We start from the raw sequence: 21,513 nt of genomic DNA, 5'->3' as shown, positions 1-21,513 counted from the left end.
TACCTTTAAAAATCTGTTGAGAAGACAGACACTGTATTGTAGTGGGAATGCTGCCAAATTGATGACAGTCATTTAAAGAACGGCGTGGGGGGGGGTGTGGAGAAAATGCATTTTATGGCTCGGGAGTGCCCATATGTAGCGCAAGGAAACAGATAAGCTTAGAGAGAATGATATTCCTTTTGTATTCTTCCTCAAATTATTGATATAAACTTGAAGGAAGAGTCATAACACAGCAAATATCACCAAATAAATAGAGCACTGTTCCTTAATATAACTCTGCACAGGCAAATTAACGGGCACGGTGTGTCAAGTAAAAGACCTGTTTGCAGACTCAAGTCAAAGACTGGCTGCACGTACATGCCAGCATGCATATCCTTCTGTTTGTAATCTTTTTACCTAAAGACAGTAAAGAAACATTCGCCATTGTTCCCAGATGATGTTTCTTTGAAGGAGACTTGTTAATGGGTATCTCCAAATTACAGCCCCTTTATTCGGGCTCCAAATTCTTTATGAAACACTTATCCCATAGACGGGCTTCATTACGTTGTGTAAGTTCTGTAAGATACAGATTGCCAGATCAACGGAGCTGCAAATATACAGTTTTGGAAAAGAGTTAAAACATTGGCATCAGAAAGGACACCAGGACACAGAACGAACATTTCTTTAGGCTCTTAATACTGTTCCTAATGAAAACTCGACGGTTTATATTTCCATGAAGGAAAGCAGGAAAGAGCTTAAATACACTGCACAATTCCATGTGTGGGAATAATTTAGGGGTTTTATTAAATTCCAGTTTTGGGGCAGTTCTTCTTGATTTGTATAACCATTTGAAATTCATCACGCCCTGTCCAATTAGAAAACGGACCCACAACAGCCATTTGCTATATGCCAAGTTTACAAAGTACTCTCCAAGAAAATTATGGTCAATTCCTTCATCAAAAGCACCAGAAGATGAAGCCCAAGTGTATGAGACCTTCCCTGGTAAAATGCCTGACAGCTAACAACCCACATTAAAAAAATTCCACGTTTCCAAGAATCCAAATCCATTAAATGCACGATCCTTTTCTCCCCAGGCTTTCTTAACACATCAAAACATGTTTTCCATGACTCTTTATATATTCAGTTGCATTGCATTCCTCACTTAAACTTCCATATTACTTAGCAAACTAACCCAGCAAGCCAGCTGGTTTCAGCAGTAAACATGATTGACCATAAATTTATATACGACATACTCTTCAGATTTATTACTTACAATAAATCTGTCCCATTGACTTAGATAATTTACTGTGCTGGACCAGTTTACCTTTTAAAATATAACTTAATATGGTTAATAAAGCTTACTTTACCCTTTTAAAATAAGTAACAGTTTGCATTGATTTTTTTTTTCCTTCAGATTCTGCTTCTTTCCTTTATTTTTCCTTATAGTTTAATGCTTTCTTGTAAATTTTAAATAAACTTTACATTCATAATGCAATTATATGGACTGCCAAAATTGTAATTTCAGATTGTCATAACATGTTCTGCTACAGGCATTTAACTCCCAGCATTCGTAACTGCTGGACAAGTGCCTGAATGAGACGGAGTAACATCAGAAAAGCAAGAAAAAGCATAAAAAGTTTAAAAAAATCAAAGCAAACTTTCACCAAAAATCAATGTATCTTTTCCCCCCCCAGAAGCTTTGTTAGATGTACATTTTCCCAATGTTTTAGAAGTTACTCTAAGACCTTAAAAGTTAGTTTAAAATGAAACAAAATATAGTATACATATTTTAGACTGTCATTAGTATTTCAGATTTTATAACCCAAGTTGAAAGAGGCAATGAGGAGTGACAGTTAACAAACCTCCAGTACCTGCTTGCTTCAGAAGGTAGGCTCTGAAGACAGCCGTCTAGGAGTCTCTAAATTTCATAGAGTACTTTAGATAGCAGTGTGTTAAAAACAAAATTATAAAGTACCTGTCTTTCAGATGGGTTTGAAGCGCTTTCCTTGGAGTTATCCAAGCTCGAGTAACCTTCACCCACATTTACTTCAGAGTCTTGGGAACTCAGCCTGTGGGCAACTCAGCATCTTGGGGAGGTTTTTGTACACCAATCCCCCTCACATGGTCTGATTTCCAGATAATCTGCTGCCAAAGAGCTCTTTAAGAATTTTTGCGTCACTTTAGTCAAATAAACTTTATGTTTCACCAGGGCTGCAGCTCAGTTTTCCTCCTAGAGGTGGGTGGCTACATTTGTCTGTTCCGATCAGTTCAAAAGAGCAGGATCCAATGAAGGCAGAGTGAGAAGGAGGGAAGCTTTTCTGGTAAGGGACAGTTTTGCTGGCCATTATTACAGCTATAAATAACAGGATGATGATGATAATGACAACAAATGAGACGGAAGTTTTGAGGGAGTCGATAAATTACAAGTTTGCAGGTGGGTTTGTAGATTACAGAAAGACAGGAAGGACTGGGATATTATCGCAATAAAAGGGCTTGGAAAGAATAATTTCTATTGCTGAACATTTACATTATTTTAATAAAGAAATAAGATTTAGTTTTGTTTTAAAGCGTTAAGCACAAGTTCTTTAAAAAGCGGTTTGCTGCTTCAGTAAGCTCAACAAGTAATTTCCTTTCTTGCTATTACTCCTCAAAATATCTCACTCAACCTCTGACACATGCTTTTTTCTCCAGTGTCTTTCACCCAGGATTTATTTGTTCCTAGACGTTGCAATTTCTTTAGAAAAAAGAATGGGGACAAATAAGAATAGCTAACTGTTAGAGCAACAGCAGTTCAGCAGTTTTGCTGTAAGTGGTTGCCAGTTTTCAGGGACTTGTTCCAAACAATTGAAAGGAAAACAAAGTCTGAAAACTGAAAAGTACAGGGATATAATTAGCACTTCCCTTTTTCTGTCTTCTGGTCCCTTAATGATAGCAGCAGTCAGTCAGCAGTGTGTCATTTGCACCACCTCAAGGGTAGCTCAGGTATTGCAATTGCAAACATTAAGGAGACTTGTATTGAAAGTAACTTTTGCTTTCCCATTAATTCTTGTGGGCAGTACATTAAAAATGTTTTGTCAAATGAAGCTTGTTGCCTTCAGTGGTATTAGAGATTCATAGTTCTTTTAGCGAAAATAGCAACATCTAACTCGTCTTCTCTCTGCCACGCTGATTTCCCCTCCCGTACTCTTCTTTCCAAAATAAACGGTTTTGGTCATGTTAATCTCTGCTTAGCTGCGGACAAGAAAAAAACCCACAAGTTAGTGTCCTTGCATATTATAATCATTCACAGCCTTCCCCCCGTTTTGTCCTATTCTGAAGGGTTTGCAAGGACAGATACTATCATGCCTCACTCACTAAACCTTTACGAAGATCCAAGTACAGTGTTTTAATGCGTAAGTATCTGTCTGTGGATTAGACCCCGTGCTTCGGATAGCAGGCTTTTTCTTTCTTGGGAGGTGGGAGGACAGATGGTACCAGGAATCTGCGCCTTCCCTTTCACACAGATTTCCAGCTCACCACTGCTGGGAGACTGGAATGGATTTTCCAGACTCACTTTTTCTACTCGTACAAGAAACAAAATCTCTCTACTTTGGGTCCCTCTGCTTTTACATAATTATATTGGGGTGTGGGGTTTTGTTTGTTTTTTTAAGTTTTAGAGGCAGCATGACCTTTGTCTGAGGTTTTTCCTCCATCTTAGTCTCTGCTTGGAGTAGGTTCTTTTAACAAGTCCTGAAACACTATTGCATACCATTCATCTTGGTCAACACTTGTGGTTAAATTACTTTCATCTGCTCGCATCAGCAGCACCCAGTGTCAGTATTTAGTGATTTTTTGTAGGGCATACAAAGCTGTAATGTGAAAAACGGCATATTAAGAACACAAAACCACCTTTCATGACTTATCCTGGCCTTTTTGTTCAGTTGATTTTTTTTTTTCCATTAATGTCTTCTGCAGCAGCATGGGGTTTTTTTTTAATTTCTTGCCAAACAGCCTGGAGCCTTTGGGGCATAATATAAATAACAGACTTGAGATTTCAGGCAGACACCTCAACTTATTTACCCCATACGTGAAAAACTTCCAGGTCCAGTACCGAGTCAGCTCCAGAATTTCATGAAGTCTTCTGTGCATTGGTGGGCAAAATCCTAATGATTTAGGGAAAGTATGAAAAAAACAAGAGGAAGAAAATGGGCTTTACACAGGACGTAACTTCAAACACTTCCACAGTTCTCCACAGATAAAGCAGCTGTAGATTCCAGTTACCAATGCCAGCACAAAAATGGGAAGCATCAATCAAATTACCTAATAACAGTAATACCCGCTGTACTAAGAAGAGATTAGTAATAATTCTGCAAGCATGTCTCTGATTCACTGCCAATAAGAGGATAGGAACAATCTTCCAAACAACACAAAACAAACAACTCCTAAAATACTTATTTGTTCCCATCTTTTGCTTAGTTAGGAATCCGACTACATTTAAAATCTATTAAGATTAGCTTTGGGATAAAACAAATTCTGATTGTCCTTCCCTGCTATTTTCTAAGCTGACTGTGCTGGGATATACATCTGGGAGTTAGATGGGTTTTGGAGAGGTTTCGCTATTCCCACTACAACTGTTTTGAGAGAGCATTCGGGTGGAGAAACCTGACTCTGAAAACCTACAAACTGCCAGTACACATAACCCCTCCTCCTGCCTCTTCCTTTTCTTAGTTAGCAGTAGTTATTATTTTCTGACTTTTGATTGAATCTGAGATTGTTGACTTCTACAACATTATCTGGCAATATTTTCTCCCTGTCAGAGGAACTGTCTTTGAATTATCCCATGAAAACTACATGGTTTTGTTGGCAAACTCGAAAAGGAAACTGTTAGTTGGCTGGTTCCTCAGCAATCCAAAAGTCTTTTTAAAGATTTGCAAAGGATATAAACCAAAGAAAGAAACAGCACTGAAACAGAGGGGATAAGTTAGTTTTGGTTTTTTATTCTAACCTAACCATCTTTATCAGTTGGATGCTAATTTTGTAATCTGGGTTTACAGTTCATAAGGCATAGAGCTTTCTTTGCTGAGATACTAAACCTGTAGCAAGCTAGGCCTATTCCCACATTATTTCCATTCCATCAGTTGGAAAGAGTTTAGTTTTTGATCATCTCTGAACCATTTCCTGCGAACTGACAGGAGTTAAGTAGTCTGTTCCTCGTTGACACGCTCCCATACTACCCTGCCAGAGAGGTGCTGGGCCAAGTGTGCTAATTCATTCTGTCATCTCCAGGCTGTGCTCTAACTTCCATGCACCTGAGAAGAGACTGACTTTCTTCTGGATCCAGCCGTGCCTCATGCTACGCAGGACACCAAGAACTTCCTCGGCCTCCGTATGGAGCATATGGCCTCTCAATCATCTGCTCAGCTGTCTCGATTCTTAATCCCCCCGGGCTGAGGGCTGCTGATCACATTAGGGATTTTTCCTTCAAGGCAAAAGGGCAGAGTGGTCCAGTAAACATCACATCAAGAGGAGCTGTAATGGGAAATCATTTTACACGTACTGATTTTACTCATGTTCCAAACTACTGTTTAAGCACAATCCCACTTGCCCTAAGATATGAGGGTCTGATTTAAGGATAACAGACAGCTACCTAGCAAGAGCACGCAGCTATTGATTCTTACCAGAGGCACAGGACTGGTTTTCATGGGCTGTTATCACACAGGTAGCAAAACAGAGAATATCCTACCTAATCCTGTGCCAGCCTTGAGTTCAAGAGTGTCGTTAGCATGAACCTTAGAACAGTTTGTTCAATTGCCCTTAGAGTCCTCAAAGTAGAAGAAATACAGCTCTCATTTCGATTGATCTATTTCCCCTCCTCTTCCCCATTCTTTCTTACAAGGAACTTACAAAATTGCTGGGCATAAAGGCAAAACTGTTTCTGCCAGATTGGCTTCATTTCCTATAATATGTTTTAGCCATGTGGATTTTCTGTGCTTATTTGAAGGAAAGGAAAATATACTACTGTATAAGCTGTCCAGGGAAATATCTGGGCAAGAGCTGCAGAGATAAGCACATGCTGGACAATACTTTTAAATACTCAAATTAACAAAAACTGGCTTGGAAACTGTTTTTAATTTGTCAAACTCAATCCTCGTCAGTGCTGCCACGGGCAACAAAAATGTTAGTCAGTTAAACTCCAGAGAAGCTGTTAACTCTCTTTGGCTGCTATCTATCCCCCTCTCAGATAGCATAAAGGAAGTAGAAGAACTGGTGTAATGTCATAAGCAGAAAGATTTTGAAAGACTAAAATACTGACCTTTTGGAAGAAAAACCAACCCCAAAACACATGCATTAGTCATAATCAAAATATTGTGCATAATACAACTTCCCAAGAGATTTGGCTTTGTTTCAGAGCCACCAGTGTTCAGCATCAAGTACAAGACTGTTTATTTGCCTTGATGCAAGTAACACAGCATGAGGTAGAGACTGTGCATCACAGACCCATAAAGCCAAAAGGGACCTCAAAAGATCATCTGGTCCATCCCTTTGCCAAAAGGAAGGATCAACTCTACCAATGCCATTTCTGACATGTTCTTCTGTAACCTGTTCTTAAAGATCTCTAACAATGGAGGCATCACACAACCTCAGGCAAGCTATTCCAGTTCTTCACTATTTTTATCACCAGAAAGCTTTCCCTAATCTCACTGAATCTTGCTGCAGTTGAAGCCCACGACTTTTCAATCAATTTATCATAAACAGTGGAAACAAAATTCCCTTCTCTAAAGGATCCATTTATGAATTAAAAGAACGTGATGTCTCCCCTTTTCTCTGACTAAACACCATGTTTCTTTCAGCCTTTTACTAGTCACAGTTTCAAGGCCTCTGATCATTCTTAACCACTCTTCTCTACGCTCATTTTGGTTTGCATCTTCCCTGAGGGGCAGTACCCTAAACTAGATACTGCACTCCAGCTCACTCCCCAACAGTCTTAGGCAGAGCTGGGTAACTTTACATATATTGCAGGCTATTTCTCTGTTTATACACACCAATATTACATTACTTTTTTCTACAAGAGTATGTGATCAACCATGACATTTTTATAGTTTTCTTTACACACCACTCAAACTTGGTTCACACTTGTTCTGCATGCTCTATTCCCATATCCAGTTACTCCTGGCTAGGCACTGTTCCTTATACAATATACATTTGCATGGGTTGATAGAGATCACATTTTGATAAGCACAGAGTATAAATCAGAAATGGTGGCAAAATATTTGACAATAACCTGATAATTAAATATACTTGACAAATCAACTATTCAACAATATCCTGATAAATAAAAGGTATATGCCCAAGCTTCCACAAAGGTAACTGCATGTGATGCACACTTCTGCATCAACACTGTAGAAAGCAAGGAAGGTCATCTACCTGTCTTGAGACACAGAAGAAGATCTGAGCATTGAACTTGCAGTCTTCTAGATTGGAAAAATCTACTGCAAAGGTATAGCTTTATGTTATTGCTCGTGACCCTTGCTACTAGAAGAGGCAAGCTGAGAGCAAATAGCCATTTGCTCCTGTACCCTCACAGGTCTAGAGATGACAGAAAACCTTTTGCCATAAACCCAGGATAACATGAGCTGAATTTTAGTAGAAGGGAATCAAATTATAGTATCACTGTACTGTCAAGATACATTCTGTACATCTCCAGAACAGCTTTGTTACCTTTGCAGAAAATACTGCACAGGGCAGAGACTCTTAAAACACATCATTCAAGGACAGCGACAATAAGCTCCTGCTGCTGTTCCATGCCAAATTCTCTTATCTAACCAGCACTCCTGCCCGCTTCAGGAAATGTTAATCACGGCCGGTTGAATCATCTTGGATGACTCCTAGACAAACACTAATCTGGATTTAGTTTAGCAGGCAACATGCAGATATGATTCAGCTTGGCATTTTTAATATATGTACATACATATATACACACATTTGTATAACTAGCGTAAGATACACTTTCATAATAATTTAATAACTTTGTCTCTGTAGTCCAAATGGAAAAGTCAAACCAAATTGTAGACTACCACAGCCATACCAAACATCCTCTTTTTGCTTGTACTTGACTTAAGCAACGTCTATCTGCTACCCATGGTAGCTGGCAGTTGTGTTTCAGTGTGGTTCTTTATCCTCGCTTACCCTCTTACTTGCCTATGACTAAATCCAGTACAGAACAGGAAAATTGTCACGGTACACACAAAGACAGCCCGCCATTTTGGCACAATTCAAACTGAAGGATTAGTACTGTGCCCATCACCAAAATATTTGCGTGCCTGTAGCACATGAGATACTATGTTTGTGTTTATCTTGTTCAGTGAGAGGAGCACCTTTGACTACTACTGAGAACAAAGCAGCATGGTTTCCTGGTATGTTCATATTCTGGCTCATTTCGATTTGTTTGTAGGTCACTAATATTTTTCCACTTCATTAGTTACATGAGGCTCTAAAAAAAGAAAACAGAGCTGTACCAGTCACTTTAGAAAGTGTTTATTCAAAAGCTTCATAGCACCATCTTGTTTTTTAAAACATCCAAATAAAATGCAGCAATTAAAACATTGGTTTTTTTTCTGTTGAGCATGACACTAACTCCACCTGTGAACATATTTATGTTTGTTCTTGCTAATATAACTGAAAAATAGCGCTCCTGTGCACACAGACATAGCACTGGGCCTTGATATGGGTTATCCAGTCCTAGCTCAATAATGGAAGAATAAAACCAAATGAAACTGGAAACCTCAAGGAAACAGTTCCCCCAATTCTGCTGGAAGAGAAAATTTTCTAAAGGTAATCTTTAGCAGTTTCAATTCTTATGTCCCCTCCAAAACTTCAGCAAAACTAAAAATGCAAATATATAAAATATTTTGGCATTCTTTTATGGTACAAGTCAGATCATGGGTGGTTAATTTATAAGTATCTCATTGTATTTGTTCTAACAATCACCTAGCTGTTAATTCTAAAGAAAGGCCTTTTATGGCCATCTTTTCCAGGGAAAACACTGGTCAAAATAATTCTACTGAGTTACTATGCTGATTTTTGTTAAAAATTTAAGGTAAAATCAAACTGCCATTGACAGCACTTGTAATGTGTTTTCATTATGAGTTTCTTCCTTTTCCCTTTTTAGTTTTGCGGAGTAGCTTGTCTGAGAGCTTTATTCAGCCAAGTCAGTAAAGCGCTATTTCCCAAAGATCCTTAACTTACATTTCAAGAATACGGACCATGCTGAGTGCTTGGTCACATTATCGTTTGGCTATGGCTTCCAACCACTGGAATTCTCTATTGCATCTACTTCTGGTTGACCATTAAGAGGCAAGTATTCTGTAGTTCACTTGGCTAAAGCCCCCATAGGGTCCCAAGCTGGCAAAACAATTGGTTCTTGCTGCATCACTGCCAAGATGTCTTCTGGTACATGCTTCTTATCCACCACAACTTCGTACACGTACTCAGAAAACCAGTCATCAGTCATGATCAGGTAACCTGGGGGTGAAAACAGTTCATTACAACAGAGAACCACTGCCAGTACACTGAAGCAGTCACATATACAAGTTTCACCTATGAATGATGCATTACAAACGGGACCTAGTCATACCTCGTATCTCTCAAGAAAAAAAAAAATCACAAAGACACTAACATACAAGCTAACTGAATGTACTTCATGTGCACTGAAAGACCAAGCAAGAAGCCTGCTAGGAAAAACAAGACCCAGAATATTCATCATTTATGCTTCCTTGGTTAAAATAGCCATTGAAAATACTCAAGTGAATTACAATGCCTTAAAAAAACCTTAGTATTTAAGGCAGAATGTAAAGTTATCTGCATATCTGGCTTTAGAAGTTTTCAGGATTTTGGTAAGAAAAGGGCAATTTTCCAGGTGAATATCCAAACCATCTTTGGCTTAAGAAAACTTTGCTGGTTTAGTTCTCGCAGGAAGAGAAGGAGGCCATCTGCTTTCCTCAAAATGTAAAGCCTTCTAAATCACACTTTGGCTGAACTAAATCTCAATTTTCTCCCTTAATATAATTCTTACTGAGAATTTCAGTGAACGGCCTTTGAACTGGGAGAAAAAAGTCACAGGTTTTAGCAGAAAGCTACCATTGGAAACAAACTATTCAAGGCGAACTGAAAATAAGAGTGGCTGGGAGAAAGAAAGCATTTAGAAGACAGATGAGAAGGCTTTATGTAATAAAGTTCCTCATGTCCTTATACAGTATCATCACACAATCAAATGAAACAAGAAAATGTCCAAAGAATATGGACAATAAATGCATCTATCTACACCATCTTGTTTCTAAAGCAAGAGATCAGATAATTCCCATAAATTAAAAACCCTATCAACTGTAATCCGAGCTAGAAGCCATTTTGGAAACACTGCCAAAGGGAGCTGCCTTGATTATTCTCTCTTCAGGATATGAGTTCTTGGGACACACAAAAACCTCTCACTCCCAAGAGCCAACAAGTAATTGCACCCTGAGAGGATAATGAACTCTGCTTCTGACATCCTGTATCTCAAAGCTTGACAGTGCTGATTAGGATCGCAGTGTCTGAACAAGAAGGAAACGTCAAGCAGAACTTCAGAACATGCAAATAAGTAAGGTTGCTCTTTGAGAAGGCCTGTGCCCAGTGTCACAATGAAAGCCATTATCAATTTCTTCATTAAAAGGAGACACAGACTTTATACGCAGCACTACATATACCTACGGGCCTGCCTAAGGCAACCCTGAGCTCCGCATTCCATCCAGGTAACAGGCAGAAGCAAAAGAAACAGAAAAGTTTATTGCATTTCTGGGCAGGGTACACAATGGAGTTTTACCTCAGGCAATTAATCTATTGCTTCTACTCAAACCACTTGTATGTTAAGGCCAGAATACGGAAAAGAACTTGGAACAGCATCATCATCTTGTAGCAGCACATAGCACCTGACTACAAAAGTGTACTCCTCTGTGTATGAGACTGGTCCACATTTCTCTAGCTTACCCAAAGGAAAACCTGAACATACAGCACTTTAAAACTGACGAGCTGCTGGCCAGGGAGAGGTCAGTCGAGGATGAACCATCTGTGAGTCATTGCATAACCTAGGATTTGGGCACCTGAAAATCAAGCTCTTGCAAAGTTCCCAAAGGACCTCATACAAGCCACTTTGTGCTTGTGCCTTAACTCCTCCACAGGGAGAACAGATTAAGAAAGCCATTCTGTCTTAGTGTACTTATGGGATGATATATATACACACACATATATGAATAAAGACACTAAGTATCTACAGTTAAATCCTTAAAATGTCTTCAGGCAGAAGAGTGAGTATGCAACAGTCAGTACAAGAGATTAAAAAAGTCAAAAGGGAGCTGACTTCTAGCTGGAGATGTACCACAAGAAAGTTCTCTTCATGCCAAAACAAGCAGATGGACCCCTATCAAATGGATGTGATAATGTGATTTAGTTTTCCCCTCTTGCTTGCTTTTAAAAAAAGATATCTGATGGGATAAGCTGGGTTCAAAGTTAGGTAATAATGTACTGCGTCTCCAGAACAAAAGAGTAAGCAATTAAACTTGCCTGTATTGCTGACAAAGTGCCAGTAAAACACAAGAAAGGAAATATTTGACTGGGAAGTGACTTTTTTACCTCAAAAAACAAGCAATGTTTGTCAGCAGCTGTGTTCATTCCTTGACAAAAACAGACAGGATTCCAAGCAACAGTTTTACAACAGATATGAATGTAATTATTAAATATTTAGGAGAGGCAATGCTAGGCTGTTCCCAGGGCTTCCCATTCTCCAGGACAAGCGCTACCACAAGAATTCAGTTCTGCCCACCCTGCGGAGCGTGAGCATATAAATAACTTCATCCCATGACACCCAAACCAGGAGTCAGAGTCTTTCCAGTCCCGCACCATGCAAGTCTGGGGAAACAGGTGTTACCTGGCACCTTAGACTGTACTTGGAGCAAAGCAAGAGGGACCCCACGTGAAAAAACACTTCCATATCCTACCAACGATAAGTCATTTGTTTGTTTTTTAATGACTCAAAGTCTAATCTCTAGTGTTTTGTTGCAGGCTGTACCCTTTATCATCCTGTCCAAGAAATAATGGAGTTGGGGCCTACTTGTATCCCCCACACCCAACTGGGCCTCAACTGGGATGTGCCAAGTTTAACATCATTCTTGGCTGCCTCTTTACAGATGTGGATTCTGGTTCTCTGCACTGGACTTATCCAAGCACAGCTTCCCAATTCCTTAACAAGGCAGATAAGATAGAAAAAAAATTACTGCCAGACAGACTCAGTGGCATAGCAAGAGAGCTAGGACAGCCTACAAATCCTCATCCTCCTACACCAGCCAGTACTGGATGTTAAAGAGTGAAAAAGCAGGGCAGGAGGAAGGGGAGGAAGCCCTGTCAAGTTACCTTGTCTAATGTTTGAGAACATGCTCTGAAGGATATTCCAACTGCCTTTAGCTCAACGGTGGGTTGTTTGGTCATACCTAAGAAAATCATTCAGGGATTCACCTCCCTGAAAAAAGTAGTCTGAAATAGAGTCAAGCCTCCCAGTTCTGATGGGATTTTCTGTCAAGGTACTTTTCCAGGCAACTCCCTAACCAGAACAAAATATAGACAGTGAGTAAGACTTTCCAGAGACCATGGTCTCTACCAGCAGAAAACAGATAAATGACAGTGACTCACCCAGAAAAGTTCACATAGATGGCATGCATACAATACATGCACACAGGGTACGGGCAGGGTTTATTCAAGTCACTCTGGGGTCCTATTGTATTTCAAAGGAACAACTAGCTCCTCTTAAATGGCTCCAGAAGAACTTGTTCTTGAAAAGTGAATCCGTATTTGGAAAAGAGAATGTCTAAGGAGAATAAACTGTTACTGCAAACCAAGTAGCAAGTTAAGCTTACAAAGCTGGCAAACAAGTTCAAGTAATACTCAAAGAAGACTAGCTAACTGGGTTAATTTAGTGTTATTCCTAACTTAAAGCCTGAGGCATTACACTTCTTTCTAGTTGCTGTAGTTTTTATTTTTTGATTTTGGATTACATGCTTAAAGCGAAGAAAGCCAAAAATGCATGCGGCTCCCCACACGCATCGATCACAGCCTCCCCAGCTCCGTCAGAGCATTCACTGATGCTCCAGCCCAATAACACTAGCACAGAGCTGCCCCTGTTCAGTCACAGCTCAACAGGTACAACTTTTACTAGCAGTGTCAGGCTTCAGTCTGCTGCACTGTGGTTTGGGAGTAATAGCCAATATCCTGAAATGGAGCCCAGTCCTTCTGCAGTTCTAATAAAGAGCAACTCTGAACCTTGGCCAAGGAGCATACATGGCTAGCACAACCAAAGTTGCTGACAGACACCCATTAACTTCAGAATGTTTGGAGTACTAACTAAAGTCCACGCTGAGCGGTTGTAAAGCAAGCTGAGTAAGGCACTGCCATCCTGGAAGCATTCCTCTAACACTGGTAGCATCTAACATCACAAACCAAATATCTGGAGTGTCTCAAAACAGTGTTCTGACAGTAAGAGCACAACTAACCAGGCATTTTTATATTTTATATTCTCTGTTATACATAGAGGTGCTTAACAAAATAGTTTTTAGTTTGTATTTGGAGACAAGAAAAGTTTTGATGTTACTTCTTTTTAGTATTGATTTGGCTTCTTAATCCAACATTCCAAAGTACATTTTACTACTGTCACATTGATGAGCCTTGAAGGCTGAACATCAACATAGCTCCATTGTTTTGTCAAGACTAAAGATTTCTATTGGAATACTTTGCTGTGAATCTATACAGCTAACTCAGAACAGACGCTAGTACAAGACCAAGGGGCCAGAGCGTAAGACACTGTTCCAAGAACATTCTGGTTTACTTAGCTGTTCATGTATAAGATATCAAAAGCTTATGAATAAGACCACATCCTAAACCAGAGTTTTCCAGAAATAGTCTATTCCCTGAAGAAACCCCCAGACATCCTGGGAAATTTCAGCCATACCAGATCTTGTGAGCACAACATTTGGGATTAATCTGCAACAGAAAAATGTGGTCAGCAATGACTGTTGTGTTATGCCCTGGGACACACTGAAGTCTGGCTTGGCATGCTCATCAGTGAGCGTATCATGCCTCAGCTGAGTCCACATCCGGCCTGTCTCAGATAGGAGATGACAAAAATCATGGAGATCTCACTCTCCTCCAATCGTTTAGGAAAAGCTGGCTGACTGCAGGCCTTGGCAGAGCAAGTGGAAATGCTCTCACACCACCAGCCCCACTCACCTAGGGCCAGGGGCGGTCAGAGCTGGCCCTCTAGACCAGGCAGAGAAGCACTCTCCGGTCATTCCCAGGCTGAGCAGGGAAGCAACTAGAAGCAATTTCCTAAACCACTGCTCAGATGTGACTCACCATTCTGTCCCCACTGCCTGTCCGTGTGCCATGCCGGGCTGGCACATCCACCCTACTACAGCCCTACAGCACTTACAAGCCCTTTTTAAAGGAACAATAGCACAGGCTGAGACGGTCATCAACAGGAAAGCAAGTTCATGCAGAAAACCTGGCATGAGCTGAACTGCATGTAACTGGATTTTGTTGTTGCTAGTGCTTGTCATACCAGAGAGGAACACTGCAAGGATGCAGCAGGTCATGTTTTCAGCACAGCTTTAGAAAGGCAACCAGAATTATGATCTTTTAATTTTTTTTTTCTCCAGACAGGTGCTGGAGCTAGAACAGTTCACATTGCAGCTCTTCACAGCACAAGCTGGAACCAGTCATACCCTCATTTCCCCATCTACAAAATCGGTAAGTAAGAGCTTGCAGTGACTGATAAACAGTGCTTTAAAAGAAAATATAAACCACTTAGGTTTCACACATGACTCGGGAAGATTAAGTAGTATCAGCCACAGCCAGCATGAGGTCCCAAAGATGAGACAGCTGTAGTGTACAGATTTAAGCTTAGCTCTGTTACCAAAAACTTTAGTACATTTAAAAGTATTGCAGTGAAGTCTTTATTTCTCCTTTCATACTAGAAGGAGAAAGCATTTCTATACAGTGCAGTTCTTGGAAGTGATCCTATCTTATTTGATACTGTGAAGCATTTCTTATCTATTGTCCCTTTATTAAAAGATCAGTTTACATGCCCACTGGAATTTTTGGTACTTCAGTGGAGAAGTACTACTGTATTTTCAGACAAATACTACCAGATTTTTCAGACTTGTGTTCTGCAGCAAAGGATTATGAGCAACAAAATAACAAAGGTTCTGCTCTCCCCCCCACACACTTGTCAAGCTCCTACAGCTACTGCTTTTTTTTTTTGACAGGAATAGCTGGCAATTTACTTGTGATCAACAGCAAACTGGTATACAATTGCTTAGGAAAATAAGCAGCTTTACAGCAATAAACTAAATCAACCTTAAAAAAGTTATTTTATCAAAGTTTAAATACTTCATTATATGAACTTCATCTGAAGTCTACTGGTATCTTCCCATTACCTTCCATACACAAATGAAACAGTTTGGTTATTGGATTGTCAAAAGCTGCAGTGCAAGGACAAGATATCCCCCACGTCAGCGTTCCAGTTCCAGCCTCCACAGGGGCTTCTGTCAACTTTGCCCTCCTGCCTTTGGGACAAAGATGCCCTGTCTGTCAAGAAGCGGCAGCATCCATCACTTACGGCCATCTCCCAGAAAATGCAATTGCCTCTACAGTTGAACTTGCAACCAGTGTCAAGTTTATCCAGTGACATTTTCCTTTTCCATTCAATGTTTACATTCGATTTACTTAGATGTAAATCACATTTAAGTGAAGAATGCTTGCCTTCCAGGAATACAGTGCCTAACTCAAGTGATCCACGTGCTGTTTGCAGGCTTGTTTCATGCATGTCCTGGTGAAGGACACACAGCACATCCCCTTTCCCCCTTCCACCTCCTTATTTCCAAACACCAAGTTCAGCTTTCTGTTCCTGTGACTATAAATTACTTCACCTTTATTACCGCGGTCTTCACCCCAGGAGTTTTCCACTCTCCATTTTTCAAATGCCTCTTCTTGCCCATCCTGTGACAAAACAAGTCAATGGCTATTCAGTAGTGAAGGACCATGTGAGTTTATAGCATCCAACCCTTCCAAGTCTAAATCCAGCACCAGGAAACCACAGAGCTCCACTCCCAAAAGTCTACTGGCATCAGCAAGTTTCAGACAATGGTTTCTTGCTAATGGTTGGAGAAATGTAATTTTCTAAAATACTTGTCTATCCGGTTACATAAAATATGAGGAAATGTGGTCAAGAAAAGAGCCTGCAATAAATATTTATTTTAACCAGAAAACTTAGATTGAACTAAATTCAAGTTTGGACTTGACTGACAGAATTTAAGCAGCCTCTTCTATCACCTGTCAGGACATGGGGGCCTTCTGAAATGCAGAATGCACAACTTGCTTGAATGAGGAATCAGAGGAGAGGAACAAGGGTAACGAAGGAACCATAATACTTTAGAACAGAATTGGTAAAAGCAAGTGCAAACACTTGAAGTATCCAGCTGAAGGATACAAGTCCAGGTCTGGTGCTTTGAAAGATATACAAGGCTTCTAACGAGCACAAAGTACATTTGATTTCATGTTCAGAAGCACACCGTACTCTAGCCTGCATTGTGTATATCTGAAGTCTGGTTCAAATCTACCAAGTACATAACAGCACTGAAGACCGCTTCATAGGCTTGCTGTGCCACAAAGTGAACAGTTGCTTCCTTCAAGCAGCCTCTCATGAGGAAACAGCAGGTCCCTTGAGGAACCAAAGAACAGTTGTTATTCTTTTGCTACTACGTTATTTTTTTTTAATGCAAAAACCTAACCTGGAAAACACCCCACAAATCCATTTTTAATATTCAAAGGAATATTGCTGTATTGCTTCTATTCTCACTTTAAAAAAATATAGGACAGTCCTTAAAATGAGACACTTGAGAGCTACCAGACTGAGGATAAGTCAATTCTTGATGCTATCGGACAGAAACTGGGATAAACACGTTTATGTACATTAAGTTTTTAACCAAAAGGTGCATTTAATCCACATCAATTTTTTTTATGTTGTAAAATCATAATAGGATTTTTTTAATCTTCAAAGCCTTTTTAATGAAGTAGGTAAATCCAAAGTATTACATTTTACAACTCAGTTTATCAAAGCTCCTTTAGATTAAGTTAAGGTTTAATATAAGACAACATGCTCAAACAAAAAGTAGAAACAACTTAGTACATTTTGAATGTGGAAAAGCCTCTAAATGCTGAACTTGTTCTAGGATAATTTCTTTTAAACTATCTTTTGATTTTAAAGATACCATCTATCATATACACATCCTTTTCTTAAAGAAATCAGGTCACATTCGATCACGTTTTATGCAACTATACATTTAGGCATCCAAAAGTATGAATTTAAAAATACAGACCATAGACTATAGCTGCCAATGAAGTGCAGCCGGTAACTGGGTACAAGAAGTACAAACATACACACTTCAGTTGTGAATAAATAGGTTTTGAACACTAGAAAAGTATCATTTTTTAGTATCTAACTGAAAAACAATTTTTTTTTTAAAGATGTGTTCATGCAATCTGATACACAAAATAGAAGTGTTAAGAGGTCAGAACACAACAGGAAAAGTCATACTGAGTTGTAAAAAGTAACTCAGAAAAATTCTTATGACTCAGCAGTCCCATCTCAAGTCCTCAAACTCCAGAGCTCAAGGAAACTTTTTCAGTTTTATGCAAGCTGTTATTTCTCAAGCCAAGGTCATGGTGGACAGGAAGAGATCACTTCAAAGAAACTTTAATCATGACAACTTCTGGAAATAAATGGAAAACATTGCAGATAACCCTGAGTTGTAAATTTTCACTTTTTTTTTACTTCATGTGTGCTTTGTTATACTACCAGAAGCAGATTGAGTTGTGGATTCATCTCAGCCTACTGTCTGCCACAGAAATATTTTTGGACACCATTTTCCTTCCCTAATTATGAGTAGGTCAGAGAGGTCACATGCCAGTGAGTTGCAGGAGGTTAAGATTGTTGCAAAGTGCCTCCTACTAGCATTTTAACAGAAGGAGCTTCGTGCTATAAAACAAACCCACGGAATGGGATAGGGTGGGAAATACTTGCTGTCATACTAAATTTCTTGCTCAGCAAGATACATCAGAATCTGTATTTAAAAGTCAGTTGACATCGGTTTTCTGGTATCTTAAAAATAGAAGCTAACTTTCTTTTCCTTTTCTCCAATAAAAGTTTGCAGGCAGAAGGAGGAAGCCCTTGACTTGTCTAAAATTCTTCCCTTCTTGTTAAGTATTTATAGTTCTGAACACTCAGACACAACACAGGGAGAACAGACAACCTAGGCCTTGTGCACCAGGGTGTTGTGGCACACATGCTGAACTCTAGCAGAACAGCTTACATGCTGTGAACTAGCCCAGAACACAAACAAGCTGCCAGAATATTCAAATACATCTGTGCAAGCATCAGAACTTCTGGAGGGAGACTTTACCTTCTCCGTGACAGCCGTCAGGACCATGGCATGGGTCATCATTGATTCTCCAAAGATCAATCGTTCTGCTTTGTTCATGTTCTTGACAGAGACACCAAACACCAGCTCATGATTAAATCTATCAGAAAGCCACATAAGCAATATCAAAAAGGATGCACGGAGATTCTCACTAGTAAACCAGAGACTCAGTAGACTGCACTGTCCCAGGAGCCACTGCACAGGCGTCAAAGTTCAACTATTTTTAGTGTCAGAATAAATGCAAAAACTCCTTTAGGACTTTCTCTCACCAGATACTAGACAATCCAAATGAGTAAGAATATTTAACAATCACTTGTAGTGCATCTTTAAGGATTAAGACTTTAGCTAACAAGTGAAAAAAACATTTCCTGCTGAATTACTTAAATATACCTTTTGGGGTATATAATCCAAAGCACGGACAAATTAGTTCCTTAAGCAGCCAAAGCCCTGTTTATGTCCTAACCAAGTATCCCAAATGGTATTCCGTTTTGATTTGCTACTTACATATTCATGTCATTGATTCCCAGCTTGCCGTAGAAGTGCTTTGCGACATCGCAGCCAAACCACACAGCCTACAAACAGAAGGAAGAGTCACCTCTGGGCCATATCCCAGCGAGTTCTACATTACAAGAGTTGCACCATGCCATCCATGAAGAGAAACCAAACAAACCTCGCCATCCTTAATAGATGCTGCAGCTAATTTTTTCAAGACATCAACAGGCTGGTTGTTATAGAGGGTTTTCCTCCCTCCTACCATGTTGCCCAGGTACTCCACTGTATACAGCCTGTTGTACGGGTTCTGAGGTCGAGGATCATTCACTAGACAAATCTGCCAAAAACCAACATGTCATAAATTAAGGTGCAACTTAACCGAAATCGTTGAGAAGTGAATCTAGGTGGATTTCAGAGAACTGCTTTTGTCCCAGCTAGCTTACTGTCCCATTAGCAAACAAGCCACTTGGCTGAAATACCAGCTTTAAGTTTTGTTTGGTTGTTTTTTGTTTCATAAGTTCACCTCATAACTGTGGCATAGCAGCTTTGCTTGTTATTCCTGCTCTCTAATGGCTGTCTTATGGCATTTTATGACTGATTAGGTCATTACATATTTTCATTACAAAATCATCATGGAAGTGCAATGCGAGATCACAGCTAATTGAAGGGTAGAGCACAAACAAGAGAATGGGGAGAATAAACACAGGGCCATCTTTGACTTGTGGGAGCGGTACCATCCCACATGGTGCAGTTACAGGGGTGGACAGTACACTTGCAATGGTGGAAAATAAGTGGCTTAGCAGCAAAAAAAAAAAAGGTCTTGGGAAGCTACTGCCTTTCAGCATCCCCAACCTTGTCCTCCATGTTGAAGTAAGGCTTCACATGCTCATTGTAGAACTGGATCGGTGTCACAGGGCCATATTTGTGGTAGTTCTTCTCCTTATCGCGGAACTCCCAGCAGAAGGTCTCCGGAGGGCTGCCCAGGCAAGTACTCACTATTCTGAATACCTGCCCAGAGAAGCAAACAGCTGTGAACTACCTGAAACATGCAGGTCTGCCTCTCCTACCACAGCAATGCCATTGATGAATGGATTTCTCCACTTGAGAACCAACTGGAGAAATGGGATCTTAACGTCCACCTTTGAAAAACATGAATAAACATATACACATGGATTATTTGCATTCAGCTCTGGAAAGATAGGTGTTTCAACAGTTCAAAATCAATCTGAAAGGCCACAGAACATCACCAGCCTCTCTCTCCATTCTTACGCTCTACGTTCTCAGGCAAACTATCAGGCAAAACAGAAGCTTAAGGTTGAACATATCAATTCCAGGTTATCCTAGGAATGCAGCAGCCAAAAGCAAAAGCCAAACGCTGCCCAATCTCGTTCCAACCTTTCGTAAGTAATTCTGAAGCTCCTCCAACAAGCTACTTCCCCAGTGCAAGAGAAACTTTAAACTGATTCTAGAAAGGCTTAAGCATTCAGCATCACTTGTTCCACCAGGTGGTTTGCCCCATGCAGAGACAAACCAGACCTTCTAACGTGCATACAGAAAAGCATTTTATCCCAGTGCTTCCCCTGTACTAATCCCTTTTTTCCTGTAATGTTCACCTGTATTTCAAAGATGGGCCTTTGCTTCTTTTCAAAAGCCTAGAATAATCTTCTCGTCTGTTTTAATACATTTAACAATGTCTCAGTTTAGGGTTAAGCTGGCAGGTTATGTAATTTAATTCCAGATCCCTGCCTGCTGACTGTGACATCCTTTGCAGCTGGCAGCTTTCTATTATTTTTAGCATGAAAAGTTGACCAGATTTCAAGTCATCAGCGTCCCTATAAATCAGAATATGAAACAGCACTTAAGAATCACCACTGTACTTTCTCACAGGGCTTATCAAAGTGTGCTAACTGGTAGGCTGCATAACCAGATGACTGTCTTTAGGGATATTAAGCAGGACCTGCCACAGGTGCTCTGGGGACAGAGAATTCAATCATATTTAAACAGGTTTGAATCTGTTTTACTTCAGCTGACAGTGGTCTACTTCAGCTCTGTCCATGTCTTGAGCACAAGACAAGTATTTTCCTTGCAAGGAACCAACAGGTTATTTAAAATAAGAGAAGGGGGAGTCAAATCTCAACTTCTGCACTAGGATCCAATGCCCGTGGTTTGTGCCAGCTTTCCTAGGCTGTCAGGCTTCACACTTTCCGCTCACTGACTTTTCACAGGAGAGGAGACAGGAAAAGCTGGTTTACTCTTTCTGGAGCTAGTTGAGCTGATTTATATGCATCCTAAGTCTCTATATGAACTAGCTTTGTGCTAGCGTGCACTTTGTGCTGATGGCAAAAGGAGGGCAATGTTCATGCTAAGTAACATTCACTATTTGGCTGTGCACAAAATAGAAATAAAGGTGTTCTTGCTCCAAGTGATTTAAGAAAACAAGAGATTAATTATGGGTTGAAACAAGGGTGTGGGCTTAGTATTTTTACTAGAGGAACTCACACATTTATTT

The 21,513-nt window shown here is 40.0% G+C and overlaps 2 protein-coding genes across 2 annotated transcripts in view; both read right to left on the bottom strand.

Annotated features, from left to right (window-relative positions):
• SLC6A4 (solute carrier family 6 (neurotransmitter transporter), member 4) overlaps positions 1-2,240 on the bottom strand; it is a 21,299-nt gene extending 19,059 nt beyond the window's left edge. The window contains exon 1 of the mRNA XM_009328649.1: positions 1,955-2,240. The gene's annotated coding sequence lies outside the window, so the exon portion shown is untranslated. The remainder of the gene's footprint in view (positions 1-1,954) is intronic.
• A 6,231-nt stretch (positions 2,241-8,471) lies between these two features.
• BLMH (bleomycin hydrolase) overlaps positions 8,472-21,513 on the bottom strand; it is a 24,713-nt gene continuing 11,671 nt past the window's right edge. Inside the window, exons 8-12 of the mRNA XM_009328665.1 lie at positions 19,183-19,341; positions 19,017-19,084; positions 18,495-18,612; positions 15,963-16,032; positions 8,472-9,480 (exon numbers count right to left, since the gene is read on the bottom strand). Of these exons, the coding sequence (XP_009326940.1) occupies positions 9,329-9,480; positions 15,963-16,032; positions 18,495-18,612; positions 19,017-19,084; positions 19,183-19,341 (567 nt within the window). The 3' untranslated portion in view covers positions 8,472-9,328. The remainder of the gene's footprint in view (positions 9,481-15,962; positions 16,033-18,494; positions 18,613-19,016; positions 19,085-19,182; positions 19,342-21,513) is intronic.

This window comes from Pygoscelis adeliae, unplaced genomic scaffold (assembly GCF_000699105.1).
Source record: "Pygoscelis adeliae isolate BGI_AS28 unplaced genomic scaffold, ASM69910v1 Scaffold347, whole genome shotgun sequence".
Classification (NCBI taxonomy): Eukaryota; Metazoa; Chordata; class Aves; order Sphenisciformes; family Spheniscidae; genus Pygoscelis; species Pygoscelis adeliae.
The sequence above is the reverse complement of the archived record's forward strand: the minus strand, read 5'-3'. Positions and strand labels throughout refer to the sequence as shown.